Here is a 22,067-nt window from a genome sequence, read left to right as displayed (position 1 = left end):
TTCAAGGTCAATGTTAAGGGATCAAAAGGTCAAAGTATGTGTAATCCTGCTGTTAATTTTGACTGATAGGCTTGAAACAGACTGCTCCAATGGTCCAATGAGATCAGCACAGCTGCAGGGTCAGTTTTGTGCCTTACCATTGTGACAGCTGCAGGAAGGCTGGCATTACATCAACATCACACTCCCTCATGACCCTGGCCTTTACTGTATCTAGTCAAGGACAGTGCTGATAAAGCAGTTAATAAAAACAGTACAGAGTACTAGAAAACAGTCAGCGAGAGCGTAAACTTGAACTGGACCATCAAAAATAGCATATTTTGATGTATTTTACTAAAACAGAATGTGCTGACTAATGTTAACTAACCCAGGAATGTGAATCCAGAAACAGAAACTAAACTTAGCCACCATTACATTGACTTACATTCCCTATCTTTTGGGCTTTTGCCTTTAAGATAAACACAGTCCAATGCTACAGCCATGTTATGGCCTGTTGTTGCCAAGCAGTGTGATGAACCAAGTGTTTTTTTTTTTGTTTTTTTTCCCCCACTTTGGATTTTTTTCTTCAGATCTCATAAGCCATTAAATCAAGCATACAACCTCATACTATTGTCAAGGCCCACAATTAACTGTTTTCTGTTGCAACTCTTTGTGAAGCTTCTGATGAATCAGTAAATTTGCACCTACCGGTAATTTCAGATTTAGTAGCAAACATGGTCATGATCATGGCAGTGCACCGTGTTATTGTGTGTGGGCAGTAATCTTAGAATTCATGGTATAAATTGTAAGACTCCTTGTGTTTGTGTTGTTACTGGTCTTTTACCTTTGATCTGCTGCAGAACAACAGATGTCAGTGTGGACAAAGACGTCATGCAACTACTGGCTAAAGCTAATTTTCAGCCAATTAACATTCCAGTCTTACACACCGCCATCTTCAAGGCTAGTTGCTGTCTGAAGTGACATTATGAATGAACCCTAAGTTATTGATCTCAGAAAATTCTCTGAAATAATCCTTGTCCAAGGCTCAGTTAAAACAAAAAGAATGCAGTCTTGGAAATTAGGACAGTTGGGAGATATGATGTAACTGGAAAGAAAACATAATCAAAATTGAATGAGCGCCACTGAAATTATTATGAGCAGCAGCAGAAACTGGTTTTCCCAAGGTTGTGTAATTAACAAGTCCATGTTCTTTGATGTTCCCTCTTTTTGTTAGTATGCAGTAAGAAGCACAGCAGACTACCTAATGGACTGAGTGCCATTACAAGAGGTTCACACAGACAATTTTAGTTCCTTGAAAACTAATAACAATGCTGGCAATTAAAATGATAGCAAACTGAAACTATGTTTTTCATATTAACTACTGCAAGCATTATGCAGCCTTATTTCTATTAAATACTGCATAATTTTCTTTGTGATCAAGTGTAGAAATCACTGTGGCTGCACCATATTTCATTATTAGCCTGCTGTAATGCACATTAACATGCAGGTGACATCACTGCTTTAATCTCGTACTGACGTCAGGTGATAATATCTCATCTCATATTTGCATGCAGAAAGACAAAGCCTGACAGCTACTGTCAAAATGAGTGGCTATCTTATTAGTCATCATTTTCATCTTATGTACTACAGGAGTGAAGCGATCAGAGGGAATCAAAACTGATTTCACAGTAATGCATAAATTAAAGCAAACATCATCTTGTGGGCTCAGACTGGCAGATGTTATTTCAAATAATGCATCTGTCTTGGCTGGTCAACTGACACTGCAGCAAAAAATATATCCCAGTTAAGGAATTCATTGGCGGCAATCTGAAAAGGTATAGAGCAGCAAAGTGACGATTTACTATCGGTGAAAAGCCAGCAGGATTAGCGTGTGAGACAAGCAACAACACAGAAAATATTTACAAGAAACAACAGATTGCATATGTTGTCAATCTCTATGGTAATTTCCTGCTACTCCAATGGAAAATTATCATCCTGTGTAAACTGTCTGAGGAGGTAAATACATGTTTGTCAGTAAAACACTTGACAGATAAGCAGCTGTTCTTGGGATTCAGTCTGATTTGTGCTGGCTCCCACTTTCTCAGTGCTAAGTAGACTTTGCTTTGAAAGCACACACTGAGAAAGTCATGACACATGCACATTCGGTATGAAACAAACACCACTGAAGATGCACAATTTACACCAAGACCACATGTGCTAGGACCCTGCAGGGTACTGACCTTGAATAAACTCTTTTGACTATTCTGAGGCCTACACTAAAAATAAAAACATGTGGGAGAAGGATTGCTAATTGTCCTCGTCATATGTAAATAGCTATTTGGTCTGCTTTAATCCTAATGGGGCCACTGTACCTCATAATAGTCCAGCAATGACTCATGCTGCAATGAAAGAAGAGAAACCATCCATCTACCAAGGCTTCTATAATTTGATACTTACTCACAAGTGCCACTAGGCATCTCTAGACATGACAGCATTAAAAAGAAAGAAGCTCCATGTATGATAAACCTTATCCACATATCAAACAGTTCCATGTGTCAATGCTGTTATGAAGAGCAAAGGTGGAGCCTACTTATTGACGAGATTTGGTTTCTTTTACTTTTGTTTAACTGATTTCTAACACAGCTCTTATTAATCAGCATATATTTAATCAAAATGCATCTAGAGGCAAAGGCAAACCACTTTTCTAAAGCCAAGACTTCTTACATAAACTGAACATGATAACACATTTAAATGTAAGGAAAGGACTATTTCAATCAAATATACAGATCACTGCCCCTGTTCACTCAACCAAAAATACATGGTATGAGAAAAGCAGTCAGTCAAGAGACAGAATTTTTCCAACACTCTTGCCTTTATCAAATATACCAGATAGAACTGTCAGATGCTGAGATAATAAACAATGCATAATAGACACTGCCCCCAGAGAAAGGACAGCAGTGGAGAGTAAACAAATAGCTAATCTGACTTTAGCCAACAACTGAGCACTGCTTTGACACAATAAACTGAGGAGATTCATCTAAATCCCAACACAAGCTCTGCCCACATGCTGCAGAGATGGGAACAACGAAGCAGACGCCCTCTATTTCTGCATCCTTTGGTGCTCATGGATAATACTGTTTGTTGCATCTATTCACTTTCATGCGGTGCATTTGTTTTGCTCCTGTCAGCTAAAAATGAACACACAGAGGTTCCCATTTAAAGTCAAAGACTTGCTCTTCTGAAGTGTGACCATGGTAGCAAAGCACAACCACAAGGTGTCACTACTGCTGCATCAAAATGCTAAATACTTGTAGATACACACAGTAAATGGAACATTTGATTTATGGACCTATTTTAGTACCTGAGGTTAAAGAAACTTTGTCTTATTTTAGCCAGCATATTACCAGAGTAATTATCTTATGATGCTTCTAGCTTCATTTTGTCCAGATGAAGTTAAAAGGCATAAAAGAAACCCTGATGTTTTCTAAATTATGTTTTTCAGTGCGTGCCAATATGTAAAATACCTATATAGAAAGATCCAATGTGTTAACTGTGTCCACACATGAGAAGAGAATGCCAGGTTGTGCTCAATGTGGACAATCGACCATCATAAGTGTGTGCTGAGAGGCTGGAAGATGGATATTACATAAGAAGCTCATCAGTGGGGTAGTGGCCCACGCACTCCAGCATCCTCAGAGGAATCTCATACTGTTGATAGGACTCTCACTCAAAGTATGAACAAAATGGCTGAGGCAACTGCCTGACGGGTTAAAACTAAAGCAGAGATGTTAGATACGTATGTGAATAATTAGCTCCTAAACAGATGCATCTCAATGCAAATGTGAGCTGGGCTGCTAGATGTCCCTGTAAACTAATGTATTTACACACATATCAAATTCTACAAGAAGAGGATGCTAATTAGGTACTTAGTGCAAAATGACATTTTTCATGCAGTGACTTAATACATGTGAAATTTGCTGCTGTTTTTTCTTGTCTTGCAGCTCAGGCTGTCATTATGCTACACAATCTGTAAAACGAAAACTAGTTTAAAAAAATCAATTAATTGTGAATTGATTAAAATAGAATTAATCCAATATCAACTAATTAAACACAGAGACTATTTTTGTTTATTTATATGTTTCCTTTTTTTATGTGACAACAGCGACCCTACTCGTGTGACTTAACGATGCTCAGCGAGAGCTTAGCATATAGAAAAATCTGGTGGTCGTTTTGTGTGTTGTGCCATCTTGCACCATCGCCATCACTGAGGTGGCCAGTCCTAATTACCTTGTATCTGACATGGACGGCAGCATAGATATCTGGACTGACAACATGTTAGGATGTTAGGCAGAGCCGGCACTATAGATGCCCCAGTGGGCAAGACCCGCCCATTCACTAGTCAGGCCCTTCCATCCAGCGTTTGTGGTGTTTTTGTTGTCTGCAATAAACTCCAGTGTTTCTTCTGCCATGACAGCATGTCATTTCCCTTCTGCTCTCTGTATATCCAATGTTCCTTCCTTAAACAAATGCACTGCCCTCAACCACTGGCCCTCTTCGCGTCACACAGACATAGACATAGACAGTGGCAATCTGTACAAGTAAATGTACAGATAAATGATCTTTGCATTAACTTTTTACTACAATTAAAGTTTTTCACTGCTATTCAAACAGCCAAGAAATCTTAGCAATAGCAATCTTAGACTGTCTACTTCTGGTGTTTGCCCAGATTAGTCTATATAGACAACCGAAAGGTTTCGCCTATGCCGCTTCCATCCAATAACCATTCATTTTCATTCACCACTGGATTACATTCACCTGTCTAGTATTTAGCAGCGCTTTACCTCTCACATTAGCAACTAATAACTAACTTTAATTTTAAAGAAAAGTTGCTGTTACATAAATATCTGTAAATGAATCGACATCTAATTTAATCAGGCTGTTGTGAATTTAATATAACTGATTGAGGAAATTAGAGGCGATACCCAGCCCTACATAGTCGAGTTGATGGAATCTTCACTGTGATAAACTCCATGCTAATGTAAAACTACAAGATCCTTGACCTTTAATATGAGGCTGCCTTTTTACTTGTCAGTTTGATTTAGCCCTCTTAACACATCTTAGTGTGTGTCAGAGAAAGTGTGAAATGAAGTTATGGAATGACAGTTGTGTTTGCAAGCAAATACCAGTGCATGCCAGGGCAGTGATGCAAACTATTACAGGAGTAAGAAAATGTTCATCCATCCATTTTCTAAATTCACTTCATCTAATTCAGGGTTAGTTGCTACTGGGCAAAAGAGAAGGTACACCTGCATGTTTTGGACAGTGGGAGGAAGCCAGAGTACATAGAGAGAACTCACTATGCAGTCCATGAATAATCACTTTGTACATGAAATCATCTTTCTGAAAAAAAGTTTATTCTCCTGCAATATGAACATTTGTACTTTTTGCTGTCTTGCATAACTTGTTAAGCATAAGTTGCTTAATTAGTCAGTCAACAAAAATTAAGCAGTAGCTACACTGATTTTATATTATATATATATATATATATATATATATATATATGTTTTTTTATTTATTACTGTGGTGTAATTTTTCAAGCTGTTTGGATTACCTGAAGCCTTGTCTTAAGGACTCTGGTTTGAGCTTGGGTTATGAGAATGAATTATACATCAGTGTCTACAATTTTCTGTCAGTCCTGCACAGTTTCAACACTGATTCCGCATGAAAAAAATCTAAAAATAAGCATTGGATGCAGAGGGCGTTTCTGAGTGTGATGATTTCACAAACTGTTATTGGTTTTTAACTGCAGCGTGCAACAAAAATCATGGGTGTGCGTACTCCCGACATTACATGTTGTTGTGACTCTTGTCACTTCCCCGCAGGGTCAACACCACTGTCAGATCATCAGCGTTAAGCCCCCATGCAGCATGTGCTCTGTGCCAATCGCCTACCTCTGCTCTCACCGGCCCACAAACCCCTGTTGACTCCACGCCCACTTGCCCATCCATGGCACAGGCAACCAGTTGCCTAGGCAACCTCAAAGCCCTCGCTGTTAAAGTGTCAAGATAAATTCTGTTTTGCATTTCACTTGTTTAACAGACAATTTTTCATTCATACATTCATTCATTCATGATTTTATTTTCACATCTGCTTGTCTCTTCTTATGAGCAAACCCGGTGCTCACATTTTAACCCCTCAGAGTCCAGATAAAAGTCTGATATAAGGTAGAAAACTCAGCAAACACAGCTTCCTGTCAACATCAGGACAACATGAATCAAAATTTTAAAAAATGGAAGACCTCAGTTTTCATTTTTAGTTATCAGACACTTCGGATAAAAAAAAAAATCATAAAGATCCAAATTTATGCTAATTTACAAGATGTTTGTGAGTGACAGTGAGCAAAGAAAAGAAAAAAACTAAACATTTTTTACTCTTACTGTATGATGCTGTAGTACCTTTTGTCACCTTTTGTCACAACACTAATCCCAAATCCAGTGTCTTTTAATCTTCCTCAATGAAAAGCTAATTGGCTCTGAGTGGTCGAATAAAAGTTCTAAAATGGTAGCATTTATTCTTTGTTTAAGGCAGGTTAAACAAGCCACTAAACAGGTATGATGCAAAAACATTGCATGCTAATATTAGGCAATTAAGTCTTCTTGGCAGTTCAGGATCATCGTCTTCTGTAGAAGAGAATAATTCCTTTGGTGTGGACTCCATGTAAAAATGCAAAGGCACAATGGTTACAGAATAATACATATTTTTTCCTCATCTAGCAGACAGCCGTGGCACTTCTCGTTTATTTCTCACCTTGACGATTTTAAGGCTTCCTTTCCTTGTAACAGGTCGGTAGACAAGAAAGAATGGGAATGACAAACAGGAAATGGAACCCTGGCCACTGATGTAAACATGAAATGTACATGGGCAGACGAGCAACAGAAATACTTTAAGCCCAAGTCTTCTCAGACTGGACAGCTGATTGGGGCAGGACAGGTAAACTGCAAGTCAATTCCATTCTTTAGTTTATTGTGGCATATCAAACTCACCACTAGGTAGGCATCATGCAAATGTGTTTTGTGGTGATGTAAAGTTTGCACTAAAAAGAAGGCAGTTGAGGAGCAAAAACTGCAGACCTTGCAGATGTTTTACATGCACGAAAAACTGGAATACACACAAAGAGGAAGAAATCTATTAAATCCTTTTTTTAAGTATTAGAATTGGTATTAATCATTTTGTATTTTATGTGGCCATTTACATAAATAAGGAAGTCCAAAATGGCAAATCATCCCAAAATATAAAATGCCTGGATTCAGAGTCAAATGAACATAAAGAGTTCATCATTACTTCTACCCATGATGGGGGTAAAACAAAGCAAATCTCTTCATTGCTTTAAGTACTCCAGCATGTAAACAGACAAACAAACAATACCAACCCAAGCATCCTTTACAGACGTAATTTTCCCCTTTGCAGAGATTTTTGCAGTTATCCCTCACCCATCTAGCCAGGTCAGTCATGACTCCACACCCAGTCTGACTGCTCTGCAGCCATCCAGCAAACCAGCCCCACTTCCTCTTGCCATCACATTAAAAAAAGAAAAATGTCAGATGTTTGGTTTTGTGTGAGAATCACAAGTATCGCTCAGTTCAGTCCATCTGCAGTCGCATTCATCAATGCCATCACTCTGTCAAGGGGGGCGTGACACAAACAGACAAATTCTCTATGAGGCACATGCAAAAACATCCACAAAACACAGCCACAACCACCACCACACACACAGCTGGAGGCTGATGCTGTGCTCGTTAGTGTCACTGTTGCTGAGCTCCTCGCTGCACAAATCACAGCAGGAGGCAAGACGACAGAAGAAGGATGCTTACATAAAGGAAAAAATAGAAATAAAGGCATTATGGGATGCAAACACACTCCTGTTACCAACACAGACAAAATATACAGCATGATAGTGAGTATCATCAATGATGTCAAAGTGGAGATTAATGCATAAAAATAGCATGAATAAGCGATTGTACTTGCAATTAGAAAGTCTCACACAAACACCACAAAATGGTGGTGCAACGATTAGCTCAATCATTTCAAATCCACAGTCCTAAAGATAAACAAGCACCATTATCGAGACTGTGTCAGTGTTTCCATGGGTGTTGTATTTCTTTATCCTCATTTCTAGTCTACATTCAACAGAGCACTGCTGCCATGCTCTGTATCCTCGCCCACGTTCACCCTTGCAGTGTGCGAGAGAAAGAAAGGAGAGGGAGAGTGGGAGGGAGGTAGAGGAGAAAACCTTGCTTTCACAGCGAGAGACCAACGATACATTATGGGAGGACAAACCATATTGGTCCATGCTGTTTCTCTTACAAACGACTACACGACCAAACAATACGTTCGCATAATGTACAAATCGAAGGCGGCATGCCAGGCATGGTTTACTATGTCCTGGCCTGTGCAGCTAAATAAAGCCAAAATACATGAACTCTTAAGTCTGTACACCAGCAGGTCAAGTTTATATTTTTTTATATATTTAGATATATGGCATGTTTATTCCTCCTCGACATGAGCAATCTTCTAGTTCATTAAATTAAATGGAGAAAAAAATATATATTTTTGTAAGAGTACCTTATTCCGAGGACTAAGGTACTGTTTATCCTCCAGGTTAGAACAACATAGATTTTTATGGAAGAAAAGACCAACAACTCCATGTTTCCAACAAATGTAAGACCAATAATATTCCACCCTTATGTATGTGAGCTCTTAAACCTGTGTGATGGGAGATGTAGATACAAACACAAGTACTTATGCTATCACTACAGACTTCTCTGGAGCTTTAGATGTCAACAAAAAATCTTCTTACAAATGTGTATTTGGTGAGTGCCGTTTAGGTCATGAAAATTTTCCTATTTTCTAATCAGTTACCATTTTGACTTCCAAAAACTATGAAAAACACATAAATGGGGCCATTTTTTCATTTAGGAATGATTGTCTAGTTTTGTTTTGTGTTAGTACGCTTTAACTAAATAAGAAAGTGGAAATTTGAAAGTCACCTGTGGGAAATTTCAGATGTTGCCCTCCACCCAAGTGGATTGTCATCCCTGGGAAATCAGAAGAACCCTCATCTTAAAACCAACCCTGTTTGCCCCATGCATGAAAAGTGATGGAGGTAAAGTAATTTCCTGAGTGCTAGCAACACATAAAGGTACTGTTTACATGCAACTATTTTGCCACAGTGTGTATAAGCACAAACACTAAATTTGCTACTATGTCAAACTTTATCACTTGGTATCACAAACACAGCTATTCAGGTGAGTTAAGTAAACTTTTTGGTTTTCAAACGTGTAAACTGGAACATATCGAACTCAAGTGTGAGTTCCGAATTTCATATCGTAAACCAACTTGAGTGATTAATGGAATTTGCCCAGTGTCCTCCACTGGTGCACCTTGCACTCACCTTGCATTCAGAAGACACTGAGAAATTTTTTAAAATAATTTTAATCTAAATACGCACCAAAATAATAATGAGTCAGATTTTTACCATCATATCTTACTTAGATTTGACAAGTGTTTACCTGCCTTACAGTACAAGGACAGAAAAATCACCTACTGAAAAAAGATCAAATAAATGTACTTTGTGCTTTTGGGGCCTGTCTTGGTGGCACTTAAAACCTCAAGCCTTTCCACACTCTTAACTACAGCTCATACTGTACAAGCTGCCTACAACCCAATAAAAATAGTCTAGTGAATTGGGAGCTACTCTGGACTTGACTGATCTGTGTTATCATCTGAAGATCCTGTATGATCGTGACCCATATTACCACAGGGGGAGGGAATCCATCACAGGCAGTTCATCAGCAGGGATGAGCTCTTCTCATGGCTCATATTCAAGGACATTTGTTTGTGAGCACACACAAATATTGGCACTCTTCCCAATAAATGGCCTATTATAAGTTCCTGTCCTAATCTCTTCTCCCTGTAGACTGAGCTGATGGGATATGAGAGGTGAAAGCAAAGCTGCGATCACCAGTTTTTTAAAGTTAGTTTGACTAAACTAGTAGTTATGGGGGAGAGAAGCACAAAGGAGGAGTTAATCAGACAGTTTTGGAATCAGCACTCCACTGAGTGAAATAAAATAATTTTTCCATGCAGCCTGAAAGCCATCTGGCTTACTAACTACACTAGGAGAGACAAAATGTTCCTTACTTTAGCTTGCAGAAAGCATAAAACCTGGGTAACCATGGAGAGGGGCTTACTTCTCCTCCAGTCTCTGTTCACATCACCAATTAGCAAAGCTGCTGTACTGAATATAATGACAAGAGGGTTAAAGTTGATAATTTCTGATGAAAGCTACATTATCACATCAAGAACAGCATTATTTATACAGCACAGAGTATGTACACATGTTCAGTGAATCTTTTGATTCATTATTTTGGCAGCCAGATATTAGGTGGCCAATACTCATTATCTGGACAAAAACAGCTCTCTGCAGTTCAGTGCTCTTCAGAGGATAGAGCTCTGAAAACGACAAGGCACCTCTACTTCAGTTATGCCCTAAATTACTTTAAATTGAGACAGTGGGGGAAAAAATACCCTAACGTAATGCTTCTCTGCAGCAACTGACTAATCCACAATCAGGGGTTTTGCACTTACGAGCACTGTTTGGATGCCAGATGAGCTTGATGTTATCTTGTTGAGAGGCAGGCCAGTCTACGTCAGCAATGCTGGCTGCTGGCCAGTACCACAGAGCAAGGACGCAGGATAGACAAGCATGAACTGCAAAAAGGCCTTTTTCCTCCAGGATTTTCTTCTCAAGCCTGGCAGCTCTCCGAGCCCGTGATTCTAATTCTGCCACCAGGCCAGTCCCTGGCATCCTCTCCAGATGGTGGTGGACAGGGGGGTGAACAGGCAGATTAGGAAGAGAGTGATGACTGGTTCCTGACTACAGATCCGGTGGCTGAGTTGCATTCTCCTTCCCTTCCAGTCATATGCCAGCCATGGCCGTGAAGACCGGATGCTCCCGTCTGTGTGCTTAACCGAGGTGTTAAGCTCTATATTAGTGACTTGACATGACAATGTGTTAGTCATGTAAAGTCAGCGCAATGCAAACACGAATAAAGAGCAGGTACTCATATAAAACTTCTTTAACTGTAACTAAAACAAGAGTCTACTGATGTAATGGATTAACTGCACTAGCACAAAGCATCCAAAGAATTTTCTTCACAAAAACATTTCTGTAACATAAAAAGCTAAAAACAGTTTTTACTCAAGCTTAATTATATATAATTACTCTAAAACGGAAGTGAAAATTAAACCTTGAAACTTAAGCCTAAGTGGTTGTGAATCTGTATGCGTGAGAACAGGAAAAAAAAGACAAAGTGGATGGGAAGCAGTGATGCAGATGATGTGGTAGAATCAATAAAAGGCAGCAAAACACACTCGAGAGCAAAACACCACAAGAGACAGCGAGTGTGTCGCAGCAAATTTCACACTCTAGAACAGGCAAAGGGAACTGTCAGGCCAAAAAATGCTAAATGAAACTGGCATGACAAGAGTTGCATCAAATTCTATTTTCTCAAAAGTTTTGGAAGGCTTTCCGAAGAATCCTGCACCAAAATGCTGCAACATGATCCACCAAGTAAGCTTTAAAACAGTAGGAAAGAAAGCAAAAAATCTCAGACTTCCTCTTTTGTTTTAAAAAAAGGTGATGAGACAAGGAAAGTCATAGCTCTTTAAAACAAAAGCGTGTCCACAAATGGACTCAAAATACGCTGCAGAGAAGAAATATCAAAAGTGATGACATAAGAAAGAAAAAGAGAATGTTCATCTAAATCGCTGTCTTTAAGAATATGCATACTCAGAGTGTCTTGAAACAGAACAGCAATGATTCATTTAAACAGATAGTCTCATAAAATCTCTCTCATAGTCATTTTTCTTCTCCTCCAGACTGCATAATGGCAGAGGGAGAAGTCAGAGGCAAAGAAGAGATGAAGAGCACTCTGAACAACTCAGACAAAAGTTGCTGCGTTGTTTTGAGCATGTCAGTTGATTTATGACTCTCCCCGTGTAAGTGAGGCTGCGGATCTTACATAACCCCATTTAACTGGAGAAGCTATGAAGCAAACCACAGGGTGGCAATGAATGATTTCTGTGCCGCCTGAGCCTCTGGCTCCTTTGTCACGCATCTTCATTTTATAGTTGTTAAGAGAAACAGCTGAAAAGGTAGAAAAGGAAGCTGAGAAAGACCACAGTCATCTAGGTTACAAAGTCCTCCCATCCCCAAAAGCTGTTGCCACTGATATTCAAACTAATTACAACAATGACAACATCTGATGTTACGAGAAGCTTACAAAAATAATCTAAAGTCTCTTAAAAGTCGTTTTCTCTTCTCTTTGATCTGATCCAGAAGGAGTCAGATAAGTCAAATGTAAAAGCAAAGATAAGTTTCTTCTGAACTAAAAATTCTTGGTCACAGAGACAAATTCTGATCTGAAACCATCATATCAGTTTCTGATTCAGGACTGGATTTCAGTGGAAATCTAAAGTGTTATTCGAGTGTTGAAACTGGAATACATGAGCCTGCTAGCATGGTCATCATGAATTTGTTAGAAATCTGACAACAACATCAAAATGGGAACCTTTAAAGAGCTGCTAGCACAACTGCCCAGTTAAGTTTCCAAACAGAGTTGCCAGATCTGTGACAAAAACTAACACATCGAAAACTGAAACCAGCTCAAACGTAATCAGTACCAGTCAAAAGTTACTGAGAGCTTGGTATGGAGATTAGCAGTGTTACAATAAAATGTTCAAGCATTGTGACACAGCAGCGTTTGTTGTCTGTAGTTTTTTTACAGGGCGATGTTCAACTGATGTAGTAATGAAACTCTACCATGGATGTCATCACTTTCAATCTTGTTCATGTAGATTTTTTTAAACATGTATTTAAAAAAAAAACATCCAAACCAATCATGATTAACAATATGACAAAAAAGTGAAAGAACAGTAGAAGACACTGGACCAGATTGGGCTCTAAATATGGTCTGTAACAGTGATTGGTGTGTATTGTAACGGTCTGTGGAGGGGCCACTCCCTCCTCACACTTGGCTTCCTTTTATGATGATCTAAACAATGACAGATAAGAATTTTAGAACACTTTTATGTCAGTCAAACTGTAGACACGTTAGCTGTCAGGAACTAATGGCAACAACAGGAGTCTCTGTTGTGTCTTATGGGAGAAAAAATCCCTTAAACACACAGTAAAGACAGCCTGCGTATGATAACTGTAGCATACAATCCATGTTTGTACAAAAGGACATAACATAGCAGTGCAGGACAGGGTAGGACTTCAGGAGTTGTGAACTGTATTTGTTCACTGATGCTCCAGATGTTTTCAGCATCCAACTGTCAACTTGGTGTTTAAGGACCCTTGGCTTCCCCCAAGCAGTTGCTCCCTTCAATGTCTACTTTTTTTATTTTATAAATATACTTAACAAAAATGGACAGATACATAATTGGCAGGTGGTCTTAGGTCCCTACCCCTAAAATAAAATAAATAATTTAAAACAAATCCTATGCATTTTTTTACCTCTTGGAAACCAATTTTAGAAATTTAATAGCTTAAAAAACACACACAAATATGAGTAGGTAACTTAACTAGCCCCACCTAAGGTCTGCTTATTTCAGCACTCACAAGGCCATTGTTAAAGTCTAACAGCTGGAAAAGCATGAAATGAAAAATGAGAAAGTTTTACAGACACACAGCATTTTATATTTTGAAAATTGGTCCTCCCAACCAGAAGACAAATAATTCAACCCTTAGCAACACATAAGTGTAGCCAAATTCCACAGGAAAATCTGGCAACTATGTACCCTAGATGTGTTTTCAAGGTCTCAACATCCTTAAGTCTTCTAACCTTACAAGCATTCCAGCCAAAATTCCTGTAATTAAAGAGCAGACAGAGTTAAGGTTGTACATCTGTGAGTAGTGTATTTCGGGGAGGTAGAGAAGCTCACAACAGAACCAAGATGAAAACAACTTGGTGTTGAGACCTGTTTCCAAGAAATCAATGCACCAAATTCATGCACCAACAAGGTCATTTTTTGATAGCTGTTGCATGGCGTTACCCACAATGAAAAATAGTGCAAAAAAATATATAGTCACCGATTTAATAATGTTTACTAGATTCTAAATTGGTATATTTAAGCCCCGAAACCCAAGTATAAGTCATCCCACCTTCCTACAAGATGACTACAAATGCCAGACATTACTAAAATGATCTATGTTTTTAAGGTTAATGCAGCAGCAGCCTAAACCTTAAGCTATCAACTATAAGCACATATGACTGCTGCTGTTATGTCTGTTTAAAGAAATGCCAGAATAACTGAAATGCATATGACAGAAATATTGGACAGTCCTTTAAAAGTACAAACACTAAACATATCCATTTAGAAGAAATTTGTGATAAATAACTTTGACATTTAATAAACATCCTTGCAATCCCTCAAATAGGTGACTTTATCATGGCATTAGCAAAAATTGCATAACATATTTTAATATAACATGAAACACCTGCACAAAATTATTTAGACTGTTTGTAAAATAGGGTATTCCCTTCTGTAAATACATTAAAGGCCTGTGCAGATATCTGATTTTCATGATACAATTATTGCAGTCAAAAGCATGTGGACATCACCACCAGCAGAAACTAGAAAAAAAGATAATTCTTCCTGGTAATTCTCCTTGTTCTTTAATTAAAACACACTCAATAAAAGGTTTATGTTTTGGTTTTATCAAATGAAATCAAATCATGGCGTGATCATATATGTATTATCAAAATTATATTGTTATTTTATTCTTCTAATATTATAATAATCATCAATACTTACATATTGTCTCAACTTTGGTGTGTATATGTGGGTGTCAGTGTCTCCGTTCTCAAACCTGGAGCAATGTTTGTGTGCTTTTACCTTTAAAGCTTATATCATAATTTTCAATGCACATAATTTCCTATTTACAGACCAAGGAGACAAAGAGCAGAAAAACAACATGGATGCTTATTTTGAGGAGAATCTTAACAAGAGAATCCTATTATTCACACATCTACACTGTACTGTAGATTGCTAAGATATACTTGCAGGGGAAGCATCAACAGGGCTGACCCAAAGGGTATTAGGTATGAAGCATTCTTTGAGCATTCTGACCGCTACTTCACAACTACTTTGCACAGCACAAATTCAAAAACTCAAGCTAAAACGTGGTGTATTTAGTGGAAGAAAATCTGGAATTTCACTAAGCTGCATGGCAGGGGCTCACATGCACTAACATCCACACACCTGGACCACCTGTTAAAAGGAACAGATCAGCTTGGATTACAGCACACACACACCCAGCACTATTTCTTTCTCTGGTAAATCTATTGCACTGCTGTATCTACATATAGCAAATGGTTGTTTGCTGTTTCTGTTGACCAAGCAACATTTCCTTTTAAGTATAAAGACGATTAATGATTTGAAGAAGTAGTCTAAAAGGCATTTTTCCATATGCTTTACAAACCAGGACAGATATGACTGTGTTGCACATCTCTGCCAAATATAAAATACATAGGCAACAAGGACAGTTGAAGATGATTTACGGCTGTTCCATCTGAGTTTGCAAAAGAGGTAGTAACGATGGTAAAACAGCCCGGTATCAACGTGTGATTACACACATCATGTCAGCATTGCACAACTCGCCATTACTTAGCTGATTCTGCAACATTAGCAAGCTGTGTGAAAGCACACACTGATGTGATGCTGAGCTACCTCTGTGTACTGAGGAGGCACAATGATGGGTTAAACAAGCACATATTTATTTTTTTTTATTGACAAGGTGCAATTAGTATGTGCAGAGGACTTATGATCACATTCATTTCAGCAATTCCCCTCTGGGATTAATAAAGTATTTGTGATTTTGATTTCATTTGACATGCACAAGCTGACTTCAAATATTGACATTCCCTATTAAGCTCAACCAGTTTAAAAAAATACAAACTGGCTTAGCTTGTGTTACCAGTCAAACCGCCTGGAAAACATCACATAGCATCAACAACTGCTCGCAAAGGGGAGATATTCCATGAAATAACTGATGACCGATGAAATACTGGTTTGCTCCAGCAGAGTTCGAAACCAAATTTACACTGCTCCAAATTAACCATTTTATCAGTGGAACTGTACCAGGGTTCATTTAAAGCAGACCAAACAGTGTCACTATAAATGTGACCTTATAGACAGCAGAATCACCGTTAGCAACACATTTTATGGTGTCTTTCCTATTTCTCATGCTAAGGAGGCCTCCAAATATATTCCTGAACTTTCAGCTTACATATGTACAGCAAACATGCTTGCAGTGTCTTGCTCAAATCATATAGAAATTCTGCATACATTAAGATGAGTGTCTTCCACTGCAGCAAAGCCAAAATGTACACAATTATTACATGGCTGGCTTAGCAAGAAAAGTGGCACAGCCAGATTGTACAAATTGCCATGTGTGATGAGTGGCAGGGAAGTAGGCCAGCTGAAAGGATGGCATCCCCATCTGGGATCCTCTCTGGAGGATATCACGATGAGCAATCCCCATGCTACACAGAAATCTGCAAGATCCAGATACTCTTGTGTTACTAAGACTTTTTAATACATTATCGCTTCTGCCCTGCTTTTACCTTGCCCAGGGCTATATGCTTATTTACTTTCACAAAGCATATGTCAGAAAGATTGAAAATCTATTCAGCATTGAGTCAAATGGGTAATCAGCCCCACACCCCTATTCTTTCTTGCACTTTATCCTTCATTAGATTAGAACGCCAAATCAACCAAGTCAACATATTAGAAATCTTTTGGGAGGACGAATTGGCTGCACTGTTGGAAAAAGGTCTTGTATCATCTGGGAGAGTCTGTGGGCATTTGAGCTCATGAAAAGAAAATATTTTGGTACTTCTTGTTCAGTCTTAACAAAGTCTTATAACCAGCAGGCTATCTGCTTCCACTCTCAATGCCGAGATGGCCACAAAGCCCAACCTTACTGTTGCACCCAATTTAACAGCTGCAAAGGTCGGGGCTTTGTCTGTTTGGATATCCACAGATGGTGAAACTCAGGAAAGTTCAATATGTCAGGACTGCTGGCCCTTCAGTCATGTATAAACATTCTAACAGTCCATCCTATCATCTAAAAACATAGCAGCTGCTCTTGAGACTGTGTACATATTGGTGAGTGTGTGCTGGGCTTACCTGCAGGCATAAGACGTTGCAGGGTGCGTAAAGGTGAATCAAACACCATCAAGGCATAGAGGCAAGGAAAGGGAGACAGAAAAACAGTGAGTGCACTGGTTAAGTTGAAAAAAAAATACATTACATTATTTGTCAGGATATTATTTATTTAGGATACCGCATACAGCAAACACCTTCAGGTTATCAAAAAAATAAAACCATCACAATCAAGAAAAGTGATAGTTTAAACCTTTTCCTGGCAGGCAGTGTCGATTCTGGTGTCAGATTTGAATATCAACATTGAGTGATATCCCTGCGTCAGCCTAATCTTTTGACAAAAATTGGTATCAGATGGCGTTTCTCTAATATGCCTTCATATCAAAGCAATCACATCAAAGATGTTCCTAGCAGGGTTCAGATAATATTTGCTTGTTTAATCTCCAATCTTTGATCGAGGTAGTCGATTGTCCTCTAAGCCATTTATCCTACTCCCCATCCCCACTGCTTCATCTGCTCTGATAGAAACTGAGTGGTCTCTAAATGCCCTTCATTTACTGTCATTTTCAGTCCATCCAGTGCCACTTAAGTATGGCAGACTCAATATTAAACCCAACACTACCTCAAAGGTAAACTTTATCTGAACTATTTCACCATGAGCGCAGCTCATATTAAGAAAGTAGCTGTGCTTCAGATCATGAACTTCTAGAGTATGACTGATATTAGGTAATAAAAATATTACACAATATTCTAAACACAGAACATTTCAATTTTTCAAGATTTCAACTACAAAAGCATCCATAAATAAGGGTTCTGACAAAAACGCTGGTTAAAATGTCTACTATTTTTTCTAGAAAGGTATGAGAGGACAAATTCTCAGGAATGCTCAAGTCAGACTCTGTAAGAACAACCAAATACCACTGCTCCCATATTTAGTATAAATTAATGTGGAAGTAGATTGTCTTGGTTCCACTGTATATGCCATAACTCAAGGCTATGTGCAAACACTCCATGTTTGGTTTTGCAGTTGCAATCCCTGCCCTTGAGTCAGTGCAGACTGAGGTGTTACATTGCTCAGCACGGGTCATATGCAGCAAGAAGAATTTTCAATGACTCATTGGCATCTAATAGCATGCTGAGTTTTACCTGCAGTCATAAAGATGTGTTAAGAAATACTGTGACCAACAACAGACATGAAACTGAAACAAAGGCCATGAGTAATGGAGGTAAAGTAAAACAGACATGAATATTAATAGTTTTGTATGCTTTTACAAAGCTTACAGTGGGTTCAAAGTCCTTCTTACATGAAAGCATTAGTCCAGAAAATAACAAATAATAATAAATAATCTTTATTTGTATAGCACTTTTAAAAAAACAGGTTTACAAAGTGCTGAACAGCACACAGCAAAGTAAGGTAATAAAATCAACAATGAAAAGATACATGCACGAGTACATTTTGAAAATAAATAAAGTAAATAAAAATGTTATAAAAAAGCCAGTCGATAAAAGTGTGTTTTAAGAAGTGACTTAAAAGATGATACTGATGGTGCCAGCCTTATCTCCTCAGGCAGGTCGTTCCAGAGTCGAGGGGCTCGGACTGAAAAAGCTCGGTCACCTCTGGTCTTGAGTTTCGACCCTGGCACAGCTAAAAGGGACCTGCCTGAGGATCTAAGGCTGCGGAGAGGATGATAGGGTGTCAGTAAATCTGTAATGTAGCCGGGTGCCAGACCTAAACGAGCTTTAAAAGTAATCAGTAAAACTTTAAAATCAATTCTAAAATGTACAGGGAACCAGTGCAGCGAGGCTAAAACAGGTGTAATTTGTTGTCTTCTGCTAAAACCAGTGAGAAGCCTAGCTGCTGCGTTTTGAACAAGTTGGAGGCGAGAGAGGGATTTATTGTCAAGACTGGAGAGGAGGGAGCTGGAGTAGTCGAGTCTGGAGAAAATTAGAGCATTGATAACTTTTTCTAAATCGGGAGGGAGGGGACAGGTTTGATTTTACTGATGGTGCGGAGGTGAAGGAAACAGGACTAAGACTGGAATCAAATATGACACCTAGGTTTCTGGCAGAGGGGGTGATGTTAAAGGAGAGAGGACCGAGACTGTCTTCAATATGGGCGGTGGAGTGAGGAGGGTTGATTAAGATAATTTCAGATTTAGAACTGTTGAGTTGTAGAAAGTTTTGTGCCATCCAACTGTTCACATCGTTAAAATACTCTAACACAGCAGCTAGGCCTCCAGTGTCCCATGGTCTCAGCGGGAGGTATATCTGTGTGTCGTCCACACAACAGTGGAAGGACACGTTATAGCCTGCCATAACGTGTCCTAGGGGGAGCACATAAATAGAAAACAGAATGGGACCTAGAATAGAACCTTGCGGTACACCACAGGCAATGGGGGCAGAGGAGGACGTAAAATTACCTATGGTGACCGCAAAGGTTTTATCTAAAAGATAAGAGTAAAACCAATCAAGTGCAGTGTCTGTGATGCCAACCCAGGTTTTAAGACGATCAATTAAAATAGCATGATCAACGCTATCAAATGCAGCACTCAAATCTAAAAGAAATAAATGATGCTCTCTCCTCTATCATAGGCTAAAAGAAGGTCATTAGAGACTTTGAGGAGAGCTGTTTCAGTGCTGTGTAGTGCTTTTTAAAACCAGGCTGAAATTTCTCAAAGATGTCCTTTCCATTTATAAAACCTAAAATCTGATTAGAAACAACTTTCTCTAAAACTTTGGATAAAAAGGGAAGCTTTAAGATCGGTCTAAAGTTGTTAAAATCATCAATGCTTAAATTAGGCTTTTTAAAAGAGGTTGGACCACAGCATGTTTAAAACAAGGAGGGACAACACCTTCTGACAAGGACAGGTTAATGATGGATAAAATGCTGAGCCCAACTGTGCTAAAAACATCTTTGAGGAATTTGGTAGGTATGACATCAAGACTGCACATGGTTGTTTTCATGTGAGATAAAAGATCAGCTAAAGAGGAGAGAGATAAAGGAGTCAAATTAGTAAAACAATTAAAACACTTGGGAAATTCTCTTCTTACAGTAATGGTGTGACTCGGAGCAATTATTTGATTTCTTATGTCATTGACCTTTTTAACAAAGTGATTTAAAAACAGTTCACACAGTTCTGTAGATGCATCATTAAAAGGACAAGGCTTAGGGTTAATAATTGAGTCTAAAACCTTAAATAAAACTCTAGGATTGGATTGATTTTTTGTTATAATGTTAGAATAAAAAGCTGTCCTCGCTTCTTTGACTGCATGTTGATAGGATTTAAGACTTTCTTTCCATGTGAGATAAAATACATTTAGCCTGGACTTTTTCCATCTTCTCTCATTTTGCCTGCAAATCCTCTTTAACAATTGGGTGTGTTCATTGAGCCAGGGTTAGGTAATTAAGTTAGGCTTTCTCTCTTTAAAAGGAGCAATATTTAAAATAGAGTTTGAGGTTTGATAAAAAGAAGAGACCAGCTCTACCAGGCTAAAATCTGTGTTAAGAGCAGTCGAGGAAGCTGGGGTAAAAAGTTGAGAAAACCTAGAGGCAGAAGAGGAGTTAAAAACACGAGATCGGAAAGGTAAACCCTGGGTAACAGACTTTGGAGATAAAATAACATTAAAAAAAACGGCTTTGTGATCAGACACAGATATCCTTAGCTGAAAAATTGCCCGGGCTGAGACCAAAGGATAAAACCAAGTCCAGTGTATGGCCCTTAGAGTGAGTGGGAAAGTGAACTGCTTGCGTTAAATTAAAGGAGTCAATAATTTCAATAAAATCAGAAGTAAAAAAGTGAGAAGGGCAACAGACGTGAATATTAAAAATCACCAAGAATCAACACTTTGTTGTAGAGGGCCATACACTGGGATAACAGATCAGAGAATTCATGAATAAAAGCATTATTGGGTTTCGGGGGTCTATAAATAACTAAAACAAACACAGGTTCTTTACACGATATGATAAAACACAGAAGCTCAAATGAGATAAAACGGTTGTAGGGACCAGGAGTACATTTAAAGTTGTTCTTAAAAATGGCAGCAACCCCCCCCCTCCTTTTCCGGACAGTCTTGGTTGATAAAGGAATGAGTAGTCAGGGGGTTGCTTCAATGAGTGGTGTGCAGTCTCCTTGAGTTAGCCAGGTCTCTGTTAAAAATCAAAAAGTCCAAGTAATTGCTAGTAATAAAATCGTGGCAAATGAATGTTTTGTTGTTGATGGATCTGATATTTAAAAGACCAAAGTTTATTGGAGTGGAACAGGGAGCAGGGGGTGACAAGGGACAGAGAAGAACAGTGATAAGGCAGGGAGGAGAAGGTTCTCTGGGGATGAACTGCCTGTAAGGGCGCAGGTTGGTGATGACAGTGATCCTGTGTTGAAGAGGGCTGCATGGGGAACTGGGTTGAGGGCGTACCAATGAGGGGGGTGGAGTGGGAGCAGAGGGGGTTTCAAGTCAATTTTGTTTATGAGTCTGAACAGCATGGATGATGTTGTAAGTTAAAAACCGGTTCCCTAGTGAATTGAGGTGGAGAACATCTGCCCAGAAAAAGGCTGAACGAGTCTAGAAAAGATTAAAGTTGTCAATAAAACCAAAAATGTAAGTAGAGGAGGTGTGCTAGAGCCATGAGTGAGGCGATAAAATCCTGCTAAAACGACCGACCCCACGACCCAGCGTGGGAATCGGACCAGAGATAAAAACAGATTTGCCACAAGCTGATAAAAACTCAAAGAGGTCCTTAAACTCTAACTTTGTAATTTCAGACTCTCAACGTGCAGTCCCTATGTGGATAATCACCCTGTTGATAGTGGGGGCCGCTGCCTGCAGCAGCCCCGGTAGTTTGTTCAGCAAAGTGCACACAG

General features: G+C 38.9%; 1 protein-coding gene across 3 annotated transcripts in view; it reads right to left on the bottom strand.

Moving 5' to 3' along the window:
• agap3 (ArfGAP with GTPase domain, ankyrin repeat and PH domain 3) overlaps positions 1-22,067 on the bottom strand; it is a 127,586-nt gene that overhangs the window by 87,434 nt on the left and 18,085 nt on the right. The window contains exon 1 of one of the 3 annotated variants that reach the window (XM_041992011.1): positions 17,233-17,362. The exons of the other annotated variants lie outside the window; for them this stretch is intronic. Within the exon in view, the coding sequence (XP_041847945.1) occupies positions 17,233-17,353 (121 nt within the window). The 5' untranslated portion in view covers positions 17,354-17,362. Of the gene's footprint in view, positions 1-17,232; positions 17,363-22,067 lie in introns of those variants that run through there. 3 annotated transcript variants of the gene reach the window in all.

Source organism: Melanotaenia boesemani, chromosome 8, assembly GCF_017639745.1.
Source record: "Melanotaenia boesemani isolate fMelBoe1 chromosome 8, fMelBoe1.pri, whole genome shotgun sequence".
NCBI lineage: Eukaryota > Metazoa > Chordata > Actinopteri > Atheriniformes > Melanotaeniidae > Melanotaenia > Melanotaenia boesemani.
This window is presented reverse-complemented; position numbering and strand designations above follow the sequence as displayed.